This window comes from Carettochelys insculpta, chromosome 1 (assembly GCF_033958435.1).
Source record: "Carettochelys insculpta isolate YL-2023 chromosome 1, ASM3395843v1, whole genome shotgun sequence".
Taxonomy (NCBI): domain Eukaryota; kingdom Metazoa; phylum Chordata; order Testudines; family Carettochelyidae; genus Carettochelys; species Carettochelys insculpta.
Genome location: NC_134137.1, coordinates 19840626 through 19861879, shown reverse-complemented (window position 1 = coordinate 19861879; position 21254 = coordinate 19840626). Strand labels below are relative to the sequence as shown.

Below are 21254 nucleotides of genomic sequence, written 5' to 3'. Positions count from 1 at the left end.
ATAAGGAAGGGATGTCATAGTTATGGAATTTACCTGACTTCTGACTTTGGCTTCAGCTGTTAATGGATTTGGTCAGAGCTGGAGCTGTGCCCCTTTGCCCCTGCAACAGAACCAGGGCTGTGCCCTCTCTCTAGCCCCTGCAGCTGCACCTGGAGCTGGGGGCTGTGCACCCCTTTGCTTCTTGTGGTTTTGGCCAGGGATGGAGATGAGGTTGTATGACCCCTGCTGCAGCCCAAGCTGGAGGTGTGCTTTGTGCTTTGGCAGATTCTGGCGTTAGGGGCTGTGCCTGCCCTGCAGCAGTGGGGATCCAGGTGCTTGCTATTCCTCTCTCCCCATCCTGCCCACTCTCCCATTATTATTAGTACAAGTCAGTGCCAGGTCAGAGCACCTGTGAAGCCTGGCCTTATTAGTGACTGTAGCATTCCACACAATTACTTTTTGTGAGGCTGAAGGGAACAGCTACTCACAGTCATTCACATCACAATTGGGATCCTAGAAGATAGGGATGGAAAAGCTCTATTAGACTGGATGATTTATGCAGTACTTGTGCTAATACAGGAACTTGATCATAATAGCAGAGAACAGTTTAACTGTGTATAGGAAATGTACACCATTTCCTCACCACCAGCTTCAAAGTGATGGAAGTTACTCAGAGAAGAAACTTAAGATGGCTGCAGCATAAAGGTACAGTAAAGGGAAGGCATCTGACAGCTCCTTTTATTTTTGCCTGATTGACTTGTAACTGTCCCGAATACTGCGATGGAAATGGACTGCACTGCAGCAGTTGGAAGAGGCAGTAACGTTGCCACCCTCTTAAATAAATAGGGCTGGCTCTCATCCAGCCTCAGTTCCACAAATCTAACTCCAGCCTGAAACTAACTTAAATGCTGTTTGCTATACGAATCGGAAGGCTGAAAGAAAATCAGTGTAGGAACTGAGCTGCTCATATGTATCTCTTCTTGTGGTGCCCATAATATGCATAGATGTAGCTCAGATTGTTTGCTGATGAGGCTTCTGCTAAGAGAGTATCTTCCTTCTGGAGGATTTCTGAAGTATTGGGAGTTGGAGATTGCACATCTTGATGGCTGGATGTGGCCAGGAGCCATTATCCTGGTCCACGCAGTGAGGTAGAGCCTAACATTAACAGTTTTTCATAATTTGTGTAGTCTTTGGAGAGAAGAGCTTGTTCTGTTGCCATCCCTTAGAGAGCTAAAGCCTCTGGGCCAGTGCTTAATCTTTTATTGCTTACTACACCACCGAGTCAGAATTATGTTACCGCATTTATACTGTGACTAATCACCTACTAATTATATTGGCTGCTGCGTCAATGGATGCAAATGCACCCAAAAAGAAACTCCTGCTGTTTTAGATGAGTTATTGCCTCAATATAGCCCTAATGTTGACAGATATTATTGTAATTAAGAGAAATGAAAATGAAGTTTGTGTTTTACACGCATTAGTTGTTCTTATTTGCTCAATGAAATAATTTACATTTAATTTCATACAAAATGGGGAAAAAAAAACTGAATAAAGGAAGGGGAATACTTTCCCAAAGTAAGATTCAGGCAGAGTTGTTTCAATATGACTTTACAACATGTAGCACAGTAAAACTCTTCTGATGTCATCTGTGCCCTAGTGTAATACATAGAAGATGCAGACTTACGTTAAAGCTAGTGGTCCTTATGGAACAAAACTTCTGTGACTTACAGGAAATTTATAATTGAGCATATGCTATAGTAAGTCCAACAGAAAAGTGAAAAAGAGATGCCATTAAATTAGGTTTAAATATGCAGCTTTTATTAAAAATCTATGCATGTGTTCAATATTCAACTGACAGCCCCGATCTAAAAATGCCAATCTCTGTCCCCCAGCTAGTTAGCAATGACTGACTAATCTAATATGCTGTACAATAGCTTTAATTTCCATTAATTATAAAGCCAGGGTTTGAATTAATCACACTGCTAGTACCAGAAGTTTTTTCCTTAGTGATGTGTACTACTACATATCACTATATACAGCTCACCTTTTTTATAACTAGGGCTATCTATCTTTTCTTTAGCTCTCAGTGACTTGTTTTCATTAAACATAAAAATTACAAATGCTAAATTATGAAATAATATTCACCCCCAAAGAAGTAAATCCACCATCATTCCATTCTGCATGTGCTGCTAAGTGTTTAGACAGCTCAGGAGACTAGAAATGGAAAGCAGAGCTTTTCACCATTTTTATACAGCTCTCAAAAATGGCCTGGCTGCTTTCAAATCCGACATATGATGGTAGTGAGCAAATGTGATCATCCACTAGCTATTGCAAATCAGGAAATTATCTGAGACATCATTCTTCAACCCAGATTTAAGAGTGTGCATATTTTACGTCAGCAATTAGACCAAGCATTATTGGCCAGAGGATGAATTACTCCTTAACAGCTAGAGGATTGGGTCAAAATCACAGTTGTAGAAAAGCATGACTAAATAGTGTACCATATTCGGCAATGTGGAAGAAGATTTGTGAGCAACAAGAGTCATTTGAATTCCATATGGCTGAATTACTCATCACTGTTCTAGGTCTTCATCTCATACCCAGGCTTTGGAACAGTGGAAAATTTGATCTATAAATCCACAGTACTGAGTACTATCATTTATTCAGTCAAAAGGCACAATACTTTTTGGCTAAGGGGTAGAGGGTTGTATTGTTATATTCATTAGCATGTCGAATGGAAGACACCTCCCACTTTGACACCTTTAGCAACCAGTGCATTGTACTCTTTCACAGCCTTCTCTGTTTGCAGGACTAAAGCATCAATCCCATTTTTCTTGAGATACTCCACTGTAGATGCTGGTACCTGAGGAACAGAAAAGGAAAGGTAAGAAAAAATGCTAGATTCTTTCTCTTGCAGACTGTATCTGCTTATGAGAAACAAGTAATGGCTGCACTTGTTCATAAACATGCTTCACTGCATCTAGTTTTAAAGGAAAAGGTAAAATTAAAGGTAAATAAAGGTATGTGTGGATGTAACCAAATTGGTAACATGGTGGGAATAAACTTCTTAATTTGTTATAATGGAGAGAAAGGGAATTTTATTTCACGGGCAAACAAATAATAATTAAAATAAAAGTTAAAACAAAATAATAAATATTAAAATAAAATAATAATTTTATTATTAGAATAATAGCTAACACATAGCCATCTTGTGTTCCTTCTCCAATGTGATCCTAGGTACAATTCTGAACTGTACTATTCAGAGAAAATTCAGGTGATAGCAGTTCAAATGACTGTGAATTAATACATGTTAAGAGAATGTAGCTCTTCCCAAGAGTAGAGTACTGCAGGCATGCCTCTGCCTATTGCGCTCAGCCCACCACGTTCAAAAAGCTAGCAGACTACTTCTCATAGAGAATGAAGCTTAACTGAAGATCACCATGTATTGAGCTTTCTGCTGAAGTGACATGTGGCAATACAATTTCTAGCAAGGGCAAAGACAGACTCCTACTGCAACAGGCTGGGGAGCTGGTTTACAATCAGTTTTAAGGGTTTAAAAATTAACACATAGTTGAAAGAATTTAATTGCTGCTGCTCTTACTGCAGGTTGTAAACCCAGTTATGCCTTGGCACTGGGCTCGCACTGTGTCAGTATCAAATGAGGTTACTTTTGGCAAATGTGTCTACTCCTGAAATGCTGACTCTGTATTTTTACAACTTTTTTCATAAGGGCTCCTTGGCTGTTTGTGAAGGTTAGAAATGATCTCTCCCTAAAGAAAAACTAGCAGTTCCAAGGTGTGGTTGTCATAGGCCAAAAACCTACCTGCAAGGCCTCGCTCATGCCACGACCAATCACTAAAGTTTTAACTCCCTTCTTGACAACTTCTTCAAGATCAGCTGGTTGCACACCTGGAGAATGCTAAGTTTGAAGAAATAAAAAAGTGCTACAGTTTCCCAACATTCATTTTATGTTACACTAGCAATTTCAAAGGACACAAACAAGATACGTTAAAAAGGGAACCCAGGCAGATTCACTGTTATCTGGCTCGGGAATTTGTAACTGAAGGAAGAGTGGGACTCTTAAACCCATTCAGACCCAGTTAATTTCCTCCAGAAAGGTTGCAACAGTAACAACTCCCTGAGAGCATCATCCTTGCCATAATACGTCACCTCCCTGTACACCAGCATCCCTCACTAGTCTCACTGCCTGCCTCAAATATCTACAAGATAATGGATAACATTCAGCTACTTCAAACATCACCAAATTTACCCATTTCATCCTCATCCATACAATTTTATATTCCACTATAAGCACTTTGTCCAAATCACGAGAACAGCCATGGGTACTAGGATAGCTCCCCACTATGCTAATGTTTTCAGGGGCCACCTTAAGAATTTCTGAAAAATTGTACCCCAAAACTGTTGAGGTGTACCTAAGATACATTAATGATATTTTCATTCTCCGGAAAAAGTGCTCTCTGGAGTTGGTGGCACTTTAAAGATTTATAAATGTATTAGAGCATAAGCTTTTGTGAGATATAACTCACTTCCTCCAGAGTTAACTTTGATAGCCACCACCACCCATCCATCTCTAGAACACTCCCACAGCAGAATCAACAGACCCAGACACCATGATCATCACAAGGGAATCCTGCAGACAATGATACCCAAAAGCCAGAGATGATCACACTTACCTTCATGCCTACTGGCACTCAGGTATCACAGAATGTACTCAGAATAGAGTCTCAGATACACCTCTTAATCCAATTAAAACTGTTCTTACTAAACAAGAACACTCCCCCAGAGACATACATTGCACTGTGGAATGAGCCACTCACACCCCCCTGAAAGAATGCACTTCAATACAAAACCTCCCCTTCCATTTGCTCTGACTGCACACCTCCATTTGTCACCCACCACCCCACACTGGAACCCCCACAGGCTGTCAAACAACTCATACTTAACCTTTCCTGGTACTCTCTTGTTGCCTTTAAATGACCTCCTAACCTTGCCAAGCTCATCAGCAGAAGCAAGCGCTGTAGATCAGTACACATCAACTCAAAGTAGCACCATACACCACCATAACAGATGCAGAACATGCAGACATAGCACTACTGATACAATGATCAATGCACCTTTTAAGATCCATAGGTCTTACACATACTAGCGCAGGTGGTGTACTTCATCCAGCGTATCAAATGCCCCGTAACAACTATGTGGGTGAAAGAAGACACTAATTCTGTTTCTGAGTGAGCTCACACACAGAAAAACACATCATAACACTCATAGACAAATGCTTTTCACAAAACGATCACTCCATATTTGACCTCTCAGGCCTTGTCCTCAAAGGAAAATTCAAAGGCAAGGGTGCCATGTTGGGAGGTCACAGGGGACAGCAGTCATGTACTGTGATGCTGGTTGTTTTTCCTCCCATTCCACTGTCAGGGAATGAGGGGGAAAATATGGAGATTGTGAGAATTACTCCCTGTCCCCTCCCCAGCCAGGAGAGGTATGCATCCAAGCCACCACCGTTAGTATATCACATGTGCGCATGCACACTTTACACACACTGCCCACGCAAATGGTTCTCACCAGTAGACCTTGTGTGGATGCACAGTGCAGTGCACCAGGGTAGGTATTCCAATGTGCAACCCACCATCATCTAGCACAGGGGTGTACAAACTTTTCATATCAGGCCCCACTTCTCATCCCTGCAGTGAGCAGGGCCCCCAGTCTGCCTAATGTAATCCAAACCAATGGAAATTTCAGTTATGTTCATATGAAAAAAACCCCTCTTTGGCAGATGTAGGAAAATAAGTGTAGAATGTGAAAACTATTAATCGGTATAAGTGTGAATGCACATACATAAAAACAGTAACATGTTTCCCCTGCCTTCTGGTGCAGGTCTGTACTGACTGAAAAGCGAATGGCTATTGCACTGTGGAGACATGCAGCACTAGGTTGCTGCAGGTGAATGGAAAAAAAAATCATTGTGGAATCAAAAAATCTACTGGGGGGACCCACTGTCATGGAAGTATTCAGAGCCACTGTCGTGGTTATACAGGACTATGACCTTTGGTAATGTGTACGACATAGAAGATGGATGTGCGGCAGCTGAGGTTCCAAACTGTGGTAGAGCAAATCCCTATTTTTAGCATCAAACCACTTTGTCAGGGAATTAATCAATACAAACCCATGAAAGCTCATGACTTAATACATTTGTTAGTCTCTAAGCTGCCACAGGTCTGCTCATTGTTTTTGAAGTTACAGGTGAACAGAGCTAATCCTCTGTTACTTTTCTATGAGTATGCAAGCATTGGTGAATCATCTGGAACACTTCACTGATATTGGTGGTGGCTGAAAGAACACGACTGTTCAGAAAGTTATGAGTAGGGACTTTGTTTCCCCACTGCCAGATTACCGTTAGTAGTGTCGAAATGCCTGAAGAGCTTTAATTTCCAGTTCATAAAGTGAGAGAGAACCTTAGGTGTGGATGTTAAATTATTTTTTAAAAGGGTAATTAAAACAGAGTGGCCACATGTATTTTTACTGTATCATGTTTTGGGCAGTGTTTGTAACTGCTGCACTTTCTAGGGCTGGTCCATAGCTGTGTGTGCATAGCTGCTTCTCCATGGACCAGGGAAATCCAAAATCTCTTGTCTACAGGCTGTAGTGAGTCTGGATCAGGTAGGCACTATGACAAGTTGGGTACTCGCACACAACAGCTGTTTGGTGGGCTCGTCAAGCTGGACAATCAGGCAAAGGCACTTAAAAAAATCCATAGGATTTTAAGGGATGAGTTGAGGGCTTTCAGTCTCCATAGCTACATCTACACTACAGAGTTTCGTTGACAAAACTGGGATCAACAGAACATGGCACCCTTCCCGACAGAGTTTTGTCTCTCCTTCACGTGGCATGTCATTTCTAAAGCATTTTGTCCTGGCAGCTAATGTCTAACACATGAAAAAGGAATACTGTAAAAATTAATTAGCAAAATCTTATTAAAGACAATAATATTACTCAACTGTGGCAGAGTAAAGTTTATCCCACCCTTAAAAAGGATGAGGCTTACTGGTGTGCTTACCAGTTAACAGGCTCTTGCCCGTGGTGGGTGGCCAGCCATGCTGTGCTGGAACAGCCTTAGCTGTGGAGGAGCTTGGGCAAGGCACTGTGACTCTCAGGCCATGATGGGGGTGGCAACGGGACCTCCTGACTGAGGTGGGGCTGGGCAGTAGGCCCCAGGTTAAAACTGTTAACCTGTTAAGTGCTATCCTTTCAAATGGTTAACCATTTTAACATCCTTATTTACTTTATGAATTTCATTCAGTAGGGATAGTTATATTGGTCAGTTTCACTTCAGTTCCTAGTCTGTTCCATATTCTAGTTCTTTAGTACTATCCTAATGCTGCAGTGTTTGGTAGAGGAAGGTTTAAATCCAAATAATAGTTTCAGTTAAAGAGATTAATCTCCTTAAAATATTTATGGGAGATTGACTGATTTACTCATTCCCGTTAACAAACGGGACCAATACCAAAACCCAACCAACCAATAAAAAAAATATGTATCAACCACTCACATTTTTGCAGTGCTTTTTCCACTGTTTTTCCTACATTAACTTTCCTTTTGTTTGTTCTGTGTAAGGTTAGCCATAAATAAGCTTTAAACATAAGAATTATGCTTTGTATTTGGCTATAATAGAGTCTCTTTTCAACAGTTACCATTAATCTATTTAAATCTTTAAAGAGTTTAAAATATTCTTTATGAAGAACGTGAGCCTGAATGACAGCCCATGTTTTGCTTTCCATACATAGTAGGCAGTGCTGTAGTGGGTCTTTGTACAATTATTCTGTAAGACAACTATCAAAGGCACATGCAGGTGATCAGACAGTGTGCTAACTTGCATGGACATGAAATAGTTCTTCACCTCTCAAAACATCCTATTCATTGTAAGGCCAAAGCATCATCTTATAATTTTAATAACATGACTCTTGTTGTTTCACTTGGCTTCGTTTACAGTGCCATTTGAAAAACACTTTTGTCGTTCACAGGTGCTTATAAAAAAAACCTCCCCCTGAAAGACAAAAAGTTTTGCTTCCGCAAGTGGCAGGGTGAAGGCCTTGGTGTCAGCAGGAGGCTCTCTTGTTGAAAACAAGATCTCCGTTCCCTGGTAGGAGGTTGAAGTGTTTTGTCAGCAAAAGTGCCAAACAGCCTTTGCAGTGCCAGACTTTAAGTGACACAGCTGAGTGGACACGGCTATGTCGCTAAAGGCTGCGCGTAGTGTAGAAGACACCTGGTTAATTTTCCAACTGTGCCCTCTAGTGGATATTTTGATCGTTTGGGTCATCCACATTCCTTTCTGACCTAATCTTCAGTATTAGAGTCACTGAGGATGAGGCATCTCTTTATGTTGCTTGTCAACCCTGTTCTTTAATTATTGTGTGCTTTTTTTTTTTTTTTCTTTTTTTTTTTTTACAAATAGGAGCCTTTCTAACCTGAAGCCAACTTTTTATTGGCTCTTCAAGTTCTAAGTGGGAGAAACCACCATGTTACAGCAATATCATCATCACCATTTGGAACATGGCATAACCATCAGGCTGCTCTAGACCCAGAAGCTTATGTAGGTTTCAATGCTCCCTTCCTACACTGCTCACCATGTTACAGAGCCTTGCCAGGTAGCATTACATCATTTTTAAAAGTGTGTTTATAAAAGAAAATTCTTTATGGGTCTTTGAGGTATGCTACAAACCCTTCTGTTCTTTAACAACAATCACTTAGACCTAAACAAAAGGAAAAGGTATGGTTTATTGTAATTATAATAATTAGCTGGTGAAGGTCCATTGCCTGTGTTAAAAGCTTTGAAACAGCAACAATGATTCTGTTCTGCCTGCACAAAGATGCTCTGAGGAGGGAGCACTGTCTGCTTCTTAACAACCAAGCTGCATGGGGGTGTGGGTGGAGATCTAACTTATGGGAGGACATACATTATGACAGTCATTTCACCTGACTTGGAAGTGTGTGTGTGTGGGGGGAGAAACTGCAGTAGAATTTATTTGTTGTCCTTTGTTCTCCACTTTACCTCTCAGGAATCCTGCTCACCCATTAACAGCTGGCACTGAAATGCAGTCAGCCAGGGAGGCTGCCTTTTATCCCCCAGGGTTAAGGTTACATGGACTGTTTGTTCTTAAAGCTACAGAACCCTACAGAGCCAGTTATGCAGTTTTCCCAGAGAGAAGAGAATTACCTACAAGGCATCAATTTGTCAGCACAGCAGCTAAGGAAGCAATTTTTCTAACAAGAGTACAGAGCATGAGGGTCACCCTGGATGACACAACCAGGCTTCAGCCCCACCAATGGAAACATCTCCAAAGGAAGCATAACCTTGTCTGGGCTAACAGATGTGGGTCATGGGGAAAGTGCTGTGAATATCACACAACTGCTTCCAGTTTATAATCAAATAAAGAGATGCTTTTTCTAGCACTTTTGGAGCTATAAAATCTTTTTTTTTTCGAATTCCCTCTTTTGCTGCTTGCTGTATGACCTCAGCCAAGTCACATAATTGCTCCTTGCTTGCTTCCCTACCTGCAACAGGAGAATTATACTTCAGTACAGAGCTTTAAAAGTGATTTACAAAGAGAAAAATACGGGTGTACTTTGTATAAAGGTCTGGTTTTTTTCTTTGTAATTCTTTAAAAACCTTACTAGATTTCAGGAATGTTACATCTTGTCTTCCCTCCTTTTGCAAGAGTCCTTAGATGAAGCTGCTACAGACTTCGAGCTTTCTCAGCTTTCTTGGGAAGGCAGGGGTGGCAGCTCTGCCTTCCCAAACTGCTTGATGTAGTCCTGGTCATGCTCCACTGCTCCTCTGAGACTTGGGGTGCTCCCGTGCGCCACCTGCCCCAGTGTTAGGGGTTCGGCTACAACGGGGGAACTCATGTGCGAGACCTGTTGGAGAGCTGGAGTTGCATTTCCTGGCACTCTGTGGATACTAACTTGGGCAGGAGACGATGACTGCGGGGGTGGGGAAGATGCAAGCCTCAGGCACAAAGGATGGGGCTAGGGTCTAGCCTTTCCAAGCCAGGGATTCACCCACTGCTCCTGGTTGAAGGGTGCTTGTTTGAATCCTTATAAACAACATATTCATCCCAACCATATTGTAGGTGTTAACAAAACCCAGGTGTGAAATAAGCTTAACTAATTGAAATAATCTTAACTACAAATCACTTCCTGTTCCATTAACAATGTTTCATTTGCATGGCTGTTCTGCTATTATAAATGTCCTAGTTCTCCAGGCATCCCGAGATTCTTAAAGGAAAAAACAGGGTAGATAAGATCTCAGTTTTATGTAATGAAAAAAATCTGACTGGCCCAACTCACTTTCAACAAGCCATACTTCTACATAATGAAGTAGCACGATAAAAAATAGAATGGAGTCTCTCAAATCTGCGTTCCCCTTAGCCTCCCACCTAAGATCACTATACAAAGGGCTCTATGAACTGTTAAGTATCATATTAATACTCAGTGCTAGAAGAAATTTCTCTAACTATTCTATTTTGAGCTCCTAAACAAGGGCTCCAGTCCTGCAACTAGGTTTGCCCTAAGCCAGTTGTTTTCAGTGGGTTTTTGTGTGTGCCCACATATGATATAAATGTAGGTTCAGGACTAAGAGTATTAGTCCTGGTCTACATATAACTTTTAGAGATATTTAACTTTTGATTGGAGGGTGTGGGGTTTTTTTTGCTGATATAGTTATACCCAGTGCCTTTTATAAGTTAAAAAAAAAAAAAAAAGCCAGTACCCAGGCAGATCCTCTCCCCAACCCTGCCCACCAGTCCCGCAGCTGGGGTTGCTGAACTGCCAGTACTCTACTGGCTCGAAAAAGCACTGGTTATATCAGTAAAACTTCTACTTTGAGAACACAGTTATATTAGCATAAAGATGCTTCCTCCTGGTATATATTATTCCCCTTCCTGTAAAAGTATACCTATACCAATATAAACACTTATATATTCCTATATCTGCATCCACATTAGAGAGATTGTATTGATTTAACTGTATGGTTTTCAAATAGCAATGAAATTGCAAACACCTAGGCTGTGTCTAGACTAGCCTCCAACTTTGAAGGGGGCATGGTAATCAGGGTGTTGGGAGATTACTAAGGAAGTGCTGTGGTGCATATGCAGCACTTCATGAGGCTAAACCTCCCCCATGGTAACTTCAAAGTGTGAAACTTCAACGTGCCAGCTTGCATGTAGTCGCGGGTCAGCCCTTGAAGTCCCTTTACTCCTCAAAATTTTGAGTGCGTGGGCACTTCGAAGTACCCGCGGCTACATGCAAGCTGGCACTTCGAAGTTGCACACTTCAGAGTTGCCGTAAGGGAGATTTATCCTAACTAAGTTCTGCATATGCACTGCAGCCCTTAAGTAATCTCCCAACACCCTAATTACCATGCCCCTTTCAAAGTTGGGGGCTAGTCTAGACACAGCCCTAGAAAATAATAAGGTGACAAGTAACAGCATAGATTTTTCAAACCAACCTAATAGCTTTTTTTGACAGCGTAACAAGGCTTGTGATCAGGAGGAAAGTGGTAGATGTAGTAAATCTTGTTAGCTTTTGATATGGTCTCACGTGCCCTTCTCAGAAACAAACTAGGGAAATATAATGTATGGGGTGTTATTATAAGATGTGTATATAAGTGGTTGTAAAACGGTTCCCAGAGAGTAAATATCAGTCAAGTTGGAAGGACTTACTGAGTGGCAGCCCACAGGGATCATTTCCAGTGTTACCTCTAATTTTTAACAGCCATGGGCAGAAAAAAATTGTTTTTTGCACTAAGGCATGTGCAGATGTGTACCACCGTAGAAACACATGTTATGGATAATCATCTTGGTGGCACTGGAATCTCTCCTGGGCAGCAGTCCAAGCTCCCTGTTTATAGGAAACACTTTCTGTTCTATGCAACATCTTCATCAGTGATTTAGAATAGATAATGGCAGAGAGAGTAGTTTATAAAAATTATTGACAATATCAATCTGGGAGGGGAGAACAGGATTTAAATTCAAAATGATCCAAATGAACTTGTGAAATGGTCTGAAGTAACTCGGATGAAATTCAAAAAGAGCAAATGCAAAATACTCCAATCAGGAAGGAACAATCAGCTGCACGCATATAGTGAGAACTGACTGTTTAGGAAGAAGTGCTGCAGAAAGGAATCTGGGGATCACAGAAGTAGACCATAAGCTAAATATGAGTCAACAGCATGACATTGTTGCAAAAAAAAGGGAACAGCATTTTGGGATGGATTAAGGGGAGTGTTGTAAACAAGACATATGTAATTCTTCCACTCTAGTCTACCCTCAACTGGAGTACAGTAACTCTTTACTTAACATTGTATTTATGTTCCTGAAAAATGCTACTTTAAATAAAATGACATTAAGTGACATTAAGTGAATCCAATTTCCCCTTAAGAATTAATGTAAACAGCAACGGTTAGGTTCTAGGGAATTTTTTTTCCATCAGACAAAAGACAGTAAAACTTATACCGTGTATGTATATAAACAATTTACTATTGTGCACAGCAATGACGACTGTGAAGCTTGGTTGAGATGGTGGAATATTTCCCAGGGAATGTCTTGCTACTAAATGAGCTAGCACTAAGCTAAGCCCTCAAAGGTTAACACATTCTTGTGGAAAGAGGTTGGTGGGTGGGGCAGGGCAAGGGCACTTGTCTGGTGCACTTGCTAGAATCCTGCCTCTGGTCACCCCTGCACATGACAGGGGCTGCAAACACCCCTCCTCAGAAACCGAAAATGATGAGGAACCCACATTACCCACTGGAGTGCACCACTCTCCCCTCTGGACTGTGCATACATGGCTGCACAGTGCCAAGTGTGTGGGGGTGGTAGGGTGTTTGAGAGAGAAAGACAGACAGAGACATGCAAAGCACATTTTCAGTATGCTGGCCCCATTTCAAGTACACTGCCCTGACAAAACAAAAAAACAGTCCTGTGGCACTTTAAAGACTAACAAAATGATTTATTAGGTGATGACACAACCACTTCTTCAGATCTGGAAAATTCTGAGCTGAAAAAGTCAGATCTGAAGAAGTGCATCTATTCCACGAAAGTGCATCGCCTAATAAATTTTGTTAGTCTTTAAAGTGCTACAAGACTGCTTTGTTGTTTTGTGAAGATAAACTAACATGGCTACCTCTCTGCAACCATACTGCCCTTGTAAGGAGATCAGGAAGTCCAGACACAAGACTGTAGCTGAGATATCCAGCTTTGTGGAGAGGGAGGAGAGGGGGATCTTGAGGAGGGAGAGGTAACATCCTGACATCAGCCCCTTTTCCCACCTCCTGCACACCAACCAGAAGGCTCCTGGGAGCAGCTCCAAGGCAGAGGGACAGGAGCAACACAGCAGTATGTGAGAGAGGGACAGGGAGTTGCCAACACAACTTTGGTTCCAAAAGTGCCTTTTAGAAATCTTACGGGTGCTGATGGTGCTGCCAACCCACTCTGGTTCCAAACCCCACAAGGGCATGGTGTATTTCCAGAAAATCCTGCAAGTAGTGGACAAAGCAGGCGGCCAAACAACTTTATGATGGAATACTGCACAACTTTAAGCAAGCACTCTAACAGATAAGTAATGTAACTATGAGACATTCAGTGAGGAGTTATCATACTGTGTCCAGATCTGGAAGCTGCATTTCTTGATCCCACTACTGGTAAATAGAGCAGTAACTGTTCCCACGAAAGCTCTTAGCTCCACTAAACATGTACTTACGTTTGTCCCAGTTTCTCTCCAATCCCAGGTCCGGCTCCCTCCTGGCCACACTTTGCAGTCCTTGTAGGTTGTAGAGCAACCTTTCACCATCATCTGACCCCATGAAAGGGAAGTAATTTCAGGAGAAGTCATCGCCAAATTGAAAAGGTCTGAAATAAACAACATTATCTACACGGCACCATAATAGCATCATATAATCACAGGGTTGGAAGAGACCTCAGGAGGTCGAGTCCAACCCCTGCTAAAAGCAGGAGCAATCCCAGCTAAATCATCCCAGTAAGGGCTTTGTCAAGCCGGGACTTGAAAAGACTTCTAGAGATGGAGATTACACCACTGGCCTAGGTAACCTATTCCAGTGCTTCACCAAAGTTTTCTTCTATGTGAATGAAGAAGAAGAAAGGAAGGACAGTCTTGTGATAAAAGCACTGGATTGGAGGTCAGCAGATGTCAGTTCAGTTCTCAACTCTGACAAAGTCTTCATGTGAGACGCTGGCAAGACATTTAATCTTTTGGTGTCTTAGATTCCCACCAATAAAACAAGCATGATACTGCTTCTCTAATTCACTGGGGATTTGCAAAACTAAATCCATATATACTTGGCTGATGCTCAGATACTAAGGTAGAGCCAGGCAAAATGCAGCCTGTCAAGTTGCTTGATCTGTCCTGCGGGTACAGCTGAGCCTCAGTCAGGCTTGCTGCCTGTCCTGCCACTGCATGCCACTCATAAAAGCTGGCTGAGGGGCCCTGTTTGTCTGCAAATGGCTACAAGCCTAGAGGGGAGGGGAAGAGAGGCTTTGTGTGCTGCTCCCACTGCCAGCAGTCTGGCAGCTACCATTGGCTGGTTTCTGGCCAACGAGAGTTGCCTGTTTGAAAAACAGGCAGCTTGAATTTCCCCTCCAGGATCACAGCTGTTCAGAGAACCAGGTGACCTCACAGCTAGCTGCTCTGAGCAGAGGGCTGGGGCATGGAAGGTAGGGAATCTCCTTGGTTGCTGACAGGGAGTTGCTCAGATAAGCATCTCATGGCCAGAGCCTGCCTCTGGCACCCCAGCTGTTTTTGTCCTCTCCCCATCCTCTGCTTCCCCCATTGCTGCTCCCCTACGCCATCTAATGCAAACCTTCTGTCCCCACTCCTGAGCCCATACCCACTCCAAGACCTTGCACCCAATCCCCTGCCCCAGGTCAGAACCAGTGTTCCCTGCAAGCTGAGCGCTAGGTGGATGTCCCTGAGAGATTCAAATGCCTCCCAGATGATTAGCAGAGCACCCACAGCCATCCACATGTGCAGCATTTGTTCCTCTTGGTGGTGCACGTCCACACATGCCTTGGTGCACATAACATTTATTTTGCCCATGGATGGGAAACAAAAGCAGAGGGAACACTGGCCACAACTCTTTCCTGCCCTAGGTCACAACCAAACTCCTGCATCCCCTTCTTCACCCCAGTCCCCTGACCTAGGTTGCAATCCCCTCCTTCACCCATACTCTCTCCCAGATCCCACACCCCATCCTGCACCCCAATCCTTTATCACAAGCTCCCTTCTATACCCATCTTCCATCCCAGATCCCACACAGTCATGGAGGTGTGTAGCCCTTCAATTATCACATTCTTGGAGTGCCCCTCCCCCATCAAAAATTACTGCTCACCGCTGTACTGTGGTAATATCAACCACAGACAGGTGGTTATGATGCCTAAAATGGGTTAGAAAAGGAGTATAAAATGCAAAATACTTCCCTTATTAGCTTCGAATTAAGGTTCAAAGGTATTCAGCACAAGGAAAGGGAGTGGTATGCTATACAAAGGATTCACTTTTAAAAATATTTGGGTACTGGATTTTTTTCTTCCACTCTCCCTTTTCTCCTCTTAGCGAGTGGGGTCACTGCACAGAGAAGAGGTTGCTGAAAGCTATTATATCATTCCTTTCTCAGTCGACTTGAGGTATTTCTAATGCACCCATCACAGTCTGCTTTACACAGGGATCAGGGACAGTGGATGGAGGAAACTACCTTGTCAATATAGCACCAGAGATGGATCTCTGATGAGTCTTCTACAGCTCATCACACAGATGATAGGGTCACTTTAGATCAGCTTGATAGAAGTTAGACTACCATGTTAGAGATTTGTCTTTCTGCTGTTCCAGTTTGTTAGTGAGGTTCTCTGAAAACAACTAGTTTCCTACTGAAACACTATCTCTGCACTGAAGAGAGCTCTGTCCATTTTGTTCCAATTAATCTGAAGAGTGGACTCTATTTGGTGAATAATAAAAAGGCTTCTTAATTAAATGTATTGAATTCAACCACCCACTTAAAAGTTATATTCTCTACTCTCATTTGTCCAGATTTCCACTCAGAAAAACATTTCCCCTTCCTGTATGAAAATTGTACAAATTCAACAGTTAAAAACTACTGCAGAAAGCCTACTGTTGCTGATTAACAAGAGAGTCCTCACAAAGGAGCAATCTCTGGAATAACAGATTTTCAGTCCTCTTGAAAAATCTTAAGGGAAAACCTGCTAATAGTCGCACAAAGGCTCAAATAACATTACAGCAACTTTGCAACCTCTCTCTCCCCTCACACACACCAAGGCAAACTATGCTACAAGACAGCAGATACTCTTCTTCGACTGCCAAAAATGAATTTGAGTTTGCTGTCTCAAATGTCACATCAAGAACAAACAGCACTACTTGGGACTCAGCAAAGGATTTACACTACCTCAGCATTTTTGCTTACAGTATGATAATTGGGTAACTATTTTTGCATTCTTCTGCAACTACAGGAAGATGCCTGCTAGCTTTGTGCACAGAGCATGTCCCCTGCACAAGACTACAATTCAACCAGGTTTGTGTTCTCTCAGTACACATCTGCAATACCTTGGAGCCAGCTTCTTTTCAGGTGGATAATCAAATGAGGCAGCAGCAGCAGAAGAATAAAGAAGGGCACGTCTCAGGACAAAGGAGATTAGTCACTCCCCTCCATTCACTCACTCAGACTAAAGAAGAAAAGCAATAGAAAAGACCATATAGAAGTTAGCTCTGAATGGCAGAGAGTTTACTAAGAAACAAGTATTATGGAGTTGCAAAGGCTAAAGATTATACAGAAGAGAGTTACACTTCTCTTCATAGCGACAATAAATGATTAGGTGGGATGGAAAAATTTCCTTAGGAAGAGGTTGAAACAACTGTGTCTGAATAACTGACGGGACATGATGTGAATTGGACAGAGAATGTAACAGCAACGAAGGGTCCTGTGGCACCTTATAGACTAACAGAAAAGTTTTGAGCATGAGCTTTCGTGAGCACAGACTCACTTCATCAGATGCTGGTCTTGGAAATCTTGGGAATTTCCAAGACCAGCATCTGATGAAGTGAGTCTGTGCTCACGAAAGCTCATGCTCAAAACTTTTCTGTTAGTCTATAAGGTGCCACAGGACCCTTTGTTGCTGTTACAGATGCAGACTAACATGACTACCCCTCCAATACTGGATAGAGAATATAGATCAGGAGCTATTTGCACTTCCAATAATTTAAGATTAAGCAAGCATTTACTAAATTTGGAAGACCAAACTTAAAACTAGTTGAAAGAAATATGTATATATTGGGAATTAGTCTATGGAACTTATTACAAGATATGAATTTATATTACAATTTACTACAATTTTAATACAGCTTATTAAAATTCATAAGGACATCTACAGATGCATCCAAAAGTTGCACTTGAAATAATTATTTTTAGAGGGAATATAAGGAAGCCTCCATTATTCTAGGAATAAACTGCCTGCTAACTGACAGGGGTTAGGAAGAAACTTCCCCTATGATTATGCTATTTCTTAACTGTCCACTATGGATGACCCTGTATGTTTTTTGAGACGTAGTACTGTGCAAAGTCAGAGGCAGGATACCAGGCTCCCTTCTGATCTGCTACAGTAATTCCTATTTTCCTATGAATTGCAACTGTCAAGTCAAGATGTAGTGGAAGATTGGATAAGGATTCTAGCCATGGAATGCTCATCAGAGGCAGTGCTAGGGAGCTGACTGAGTTAAGCAGATTTGCAAACATAGGCAATTTGGGAAGAGAGAGTTAAAATTAAGGATGATGCCTAGGTTACAGTCAGTGGAGGCTATATACTAACAAGGTTATGGCAGGAGGCATAAGTCAAAGGTGGAAAGGGAGTTGTACTGGAGATGCTTTGTTTGCCATTTCACAGTCTGAGACATTGACAAAGTTGGTTAAGATGATATTGCATGTTTTGGATGATCAAAACAGGGAAAAAGGGTGGACAGAAGATATCATTAGAAATATAGGACAAGGCTGGCCAAAATACAGCCCATGGGCCAGATGTGGCCTGCCAAGCCACTGGATGAGACCTGTGGGCACACCAGGCACCTCAGTCAGGCTCCCTTCCTGTCCCACCCCCACTCAGAAAAGCCACTGCTTGGCCCTGTTTGTTTGTGAATAGCGGGGAGCCCAGAGGAGGGTGTAAGGGGCTTTATGCACTGCCACCACCCCAGCACAATCATGCACCTCTCATTGGCTGGTTACCAACCAATGGGAACTGTCTGTTTGAAGAACAGGCAGCTTGAAGTACTCCTTCCCCCTTGGGCTCACAGCTGTTCACAGACAAACAGGACTCCACAGCTGGCTGCTCTGAGCAACCTGCTGGTGCATGAAAGGCAAGGAACCTACTGGGCTTCTGGCTTGGAGATGCCCAGGTAGGCATCTCCTGGGCTGAGCCTGCCTCTGGCACCCCAGCCCCTCACTCCCCCAAACCTCTTCCTCCAACCCTACATAACCAAAACTCTCTGTCTCAACTCCTGAACCCATACCCCGAGACCTGCTCCTTCAACCCACTGCCCCAGATTGCAACCCAAACCCATGCAACCAGTTCCACATCCCAGTCCTCTGTCCCACATCACAACATCCTCCCTCACCCAAACTGCCTCCCAGATCCCACACCGTGTCCTGCACCCCAATCCCTTATCTCAAGCTCCCTTCTGCACCCAATTTCCAACCTCCTCCATTAGTATCATAGCAGAGTGTGACCCTTGACCATTTATCAAATTCTTGGAGTGTCCCCCACCTCATCCGAAATTATTGCCCACCTCTGTCATAGGATGTCATCAATTGGTAACATCAGCATAATACTGTTAAGTACCTTTAAGGTGTGACAGAAGTTTACACAAGAAAACAGGAAACAGGAAAAGGTCAGGAATTAAACCTACTGGAACTTAAAAGGCAACTAACTATGCAGATACATGCAACTGTATTCTCATGGAGGATAGGTCTGTTCATGGCTATTATCCAGGAGAGGCAGGAATGGTATTCCTCGCCTTTGTCAGAAGCTGGAAATGGCCAACAGGGAATGGATCATTTGATAATTATCTGTTCTGTTTATTCCCTATGGGCCACTTGGCATTGGCTATTATAAGAAGACAAGATAGTGGGCTAGGCTGACCTTTGGGCTGACACAGTATGACCATACTTATGTTCTTAAATAGGATTTTCAAAAGCACCTACGCCCCTATCTCCCAGTAGAGTAAGACTTTGGTAATAAGAGGCAGAGTGATCAAAAAGGTAGGTATGGCAGGAGGGAATCCAAAACCATCACGCGCTGAGATCATGTAGGACAGAGTGGTTCATAAAAATCCAAGGCTGGCTTGAAATCAAGGAGGATGAGGAAAGGACTCAACTACCATCAAAGAACTGAATATAGGAGAGAGTAGTCCCTATGCTCTGAATTGAAATCAGTAACATTTCCTCAAGACTGCTGTGAGAAGGATGAACAGATAAGTAACATAAGGTGACTTTTTGTGCACTTGAAAAAGGGGAATGGTAAGACATGCTGCAGCAGTGAGAGAGCACATCTGAATTATGGGACATTTAAGACTAAAAAATGGTTTCAAAGTCATATAGGGAACAAGGGCAGATAGATGGAATTAAAGAAGGGGATCAGAAGAGGAGGCAGAATTAATATTTAAGAATCATGAAGTTCTGGGTTAGGAACTGATTGGTTTTTCTTCATTGTTTAATCTGGGGAAAGTAAAGTAGTGAGCAGATTACTTTAGGCATATGGGACCATGAGAGAAGGCACAAAGCTGAGAATGGTAAAAAGAAGTGAACAAAGAACTGTCAGGAATGTATGGGTTGGAAGGTGATAGAATAGAGGAATTTACTACAGAAACACCAAGGGGCAAGATTACATAAATGCCCTGGATTGGGATAGTAAGGAACATGAAATTTAGGTGGCAAGAAAGGAATTTAATTCTTGAAACTTATTCTAAATGTCTTGTTGGAATGATACATGGGACTCATTGCCTCTGACATTTGATGGTGTGTCCTATTTTTAAGACTATTACACATTTGGTATTTATCAAGCTGAGGCTTAGACCTTTCCTCTAGTCTCGTTACTGCTCTAGTGATAATACTTCTGATCAAGGCCTTGCTTCCTCCATGGGGCAGTCTAGGAGAAAACAGTTCCTTCTTACTACATCCTAAGCAATGCATCTGAATGTCAGCATTGAGAACAAGAGCCTAATTTATGGGAATCAGCCAACTGTCCATGAGTGATGCATTCAAACAGCTGTGCTAGGTTGCTAAAGCAGAAGAAACACATTCTTATTTCTACTGGTGTTTACCCAATGTCAGATTCTGCTACCCTTATGCACAATAAGTATCCACCTAACTTATCATTACTAGATCATCCTTCCTCAAAAGTATATCTTATTCTGCTTTGCTGAGCCCCACCCGCTCAGCAAAATTCCACCCAACACGAAAGTGGCAGAATGGGCTCACAGCAAGAAAGAGGTTTTGGGGGTGACACCTCTGTAACAGGAGACAAAATGGAATCTTGGCACTTGTAGATTCTGTGGCAGTTGGCCCCTCCTGATAGGGGAAAAAAATCTGCCTTCCATGCCCCAGGGAAACCCCCTTTATCCCCCTCCTGCTTCAGTCCCCCGTCTGTGGAAACCCATTTACCCCTCCCATTCCAGCCCTCTCCATCCCATTTATCTCCCTCATGGAAACCCCCACTTGCCCCTCCCCAGCCCTCCTACAAAACGTATTTATCCCCCTCCTGGAAACCGCCATTTACTCCTTCCCCCTCCAGCCCCCCTCTCCAGGAACCCGATTTATCCGCCACTCTCGGGGAGAGAAGAGTCCAGTTGACTCCACACCTTCCACGCTAACATCTAACCGCCTCCCGGGAAAGAAGCACCTACTCACCCCTCCCCAAGCAGCCCCTTCACCTCTGCCCACGCCAGAGGGACGGGCAGGCACTCCCGGGGGGCTGTCCCTTTAGCCACCCTGCCTCCCAGACAGCCACGCCCCCTGGGGAGCAGCCCCACACTCACACGCTTGGCCTCCACTCGCCCCCTCCTGGCAGGACCTGCTGCAGTGACCTCTGCCCCTCTGGACACACCCTTTCGCCGCTCATTGGCCAGCTCCCCGGTACTGGCCACACCCCCTGGGGTATAGCCTCGCCTCCTCCCGCGCTCGGAGA

The 21254-nt window shown here is 43.0% G+C and overlaps 1 protein-coding gene and 1 long non-coding RNA gene across 6 annotated transcripts; one reads left to right on the top strand and one right to left on the bottom strand.

The window, feature by feature from the left end:
- Positions 1-1775: 1775 nt before the first annotated feature.
- AAMDC (adipogenesis associated Mth938 domain containing) lies at positions 1776-21213 on the bottom strand. 5 transcript variants are annotated; one of them, XM_074983193.1, is made up of 5 exons: positions 21106-21128; positions 16630-16748; positions 13762-13910; positions 3803-3898; positions 1776-2842 (listed from the first exon to the last, which is right to left on the bottom strand). In XM_074983193.1, exons 3-5 carry the CDS (start codon positions 13891-13893, stop codon positions 2702-2704), a joined length of 369 nt encoding a protein of 122 aa, XP_074839294.1. In that variant the 5' UTR covers positions 13894-13910; positions 16630-16748; positions 21106-21128; the 3' UTR covers positions 1776-2701. The 5 variants fall into 5 exon arrangements, with proteins under 5 accessions (XP_074839294.1, XP_074839257.1, XP_074839334.1 ...); XM_074983156.1 differs by lacking the exon at positions 21106-21128 and adding an exon at positions 20978-21085; XM_074983233.1 differs by lacking the exon at positions 21106-21128 and adding an exon at positions 20978-21085 and having other exon boundaries at positions 13762-13854.
- LOC142006564 (uncharacterized) lies at positions 2735-9517 on the top strand. The gene is made up of 3 exons (XR_012643663.1): positions 2735-2863; positions 8459-8651; positions 9063-9517. It is a non-coding gene; the product is annotated as an uncharacterized LOC142006564 (long non-coding RNA).
- Positions 21214-21254: the final 41 nt, after the last annotated feature.

Excerpts from the sequence above, each read along its gene's own strand:
- AAMDC (XM_074983210.1), bottom strand. The coding sequence starts at position 13,893 with ATGACTTCTCCTGAAATTACTTCCCTTTCATGGGGTCAGATGATGGTG. Across the intron at positions 3,899-13,761 it reads GGAGAGAAACTGGGACAAAC|CATTCTCCAGGTGTGCAACC; the intron begins GTAAGTACATGT and ends CTTCAAACTTAG. Across the intron at positions 2,843-3,802 it reads GCATGAGCGAGGCCTTGCAG|GTACCAGCATCTACAGTGGA; the intron begins GTAGGTTTTTGG and ends TCTGTTCCTCAG.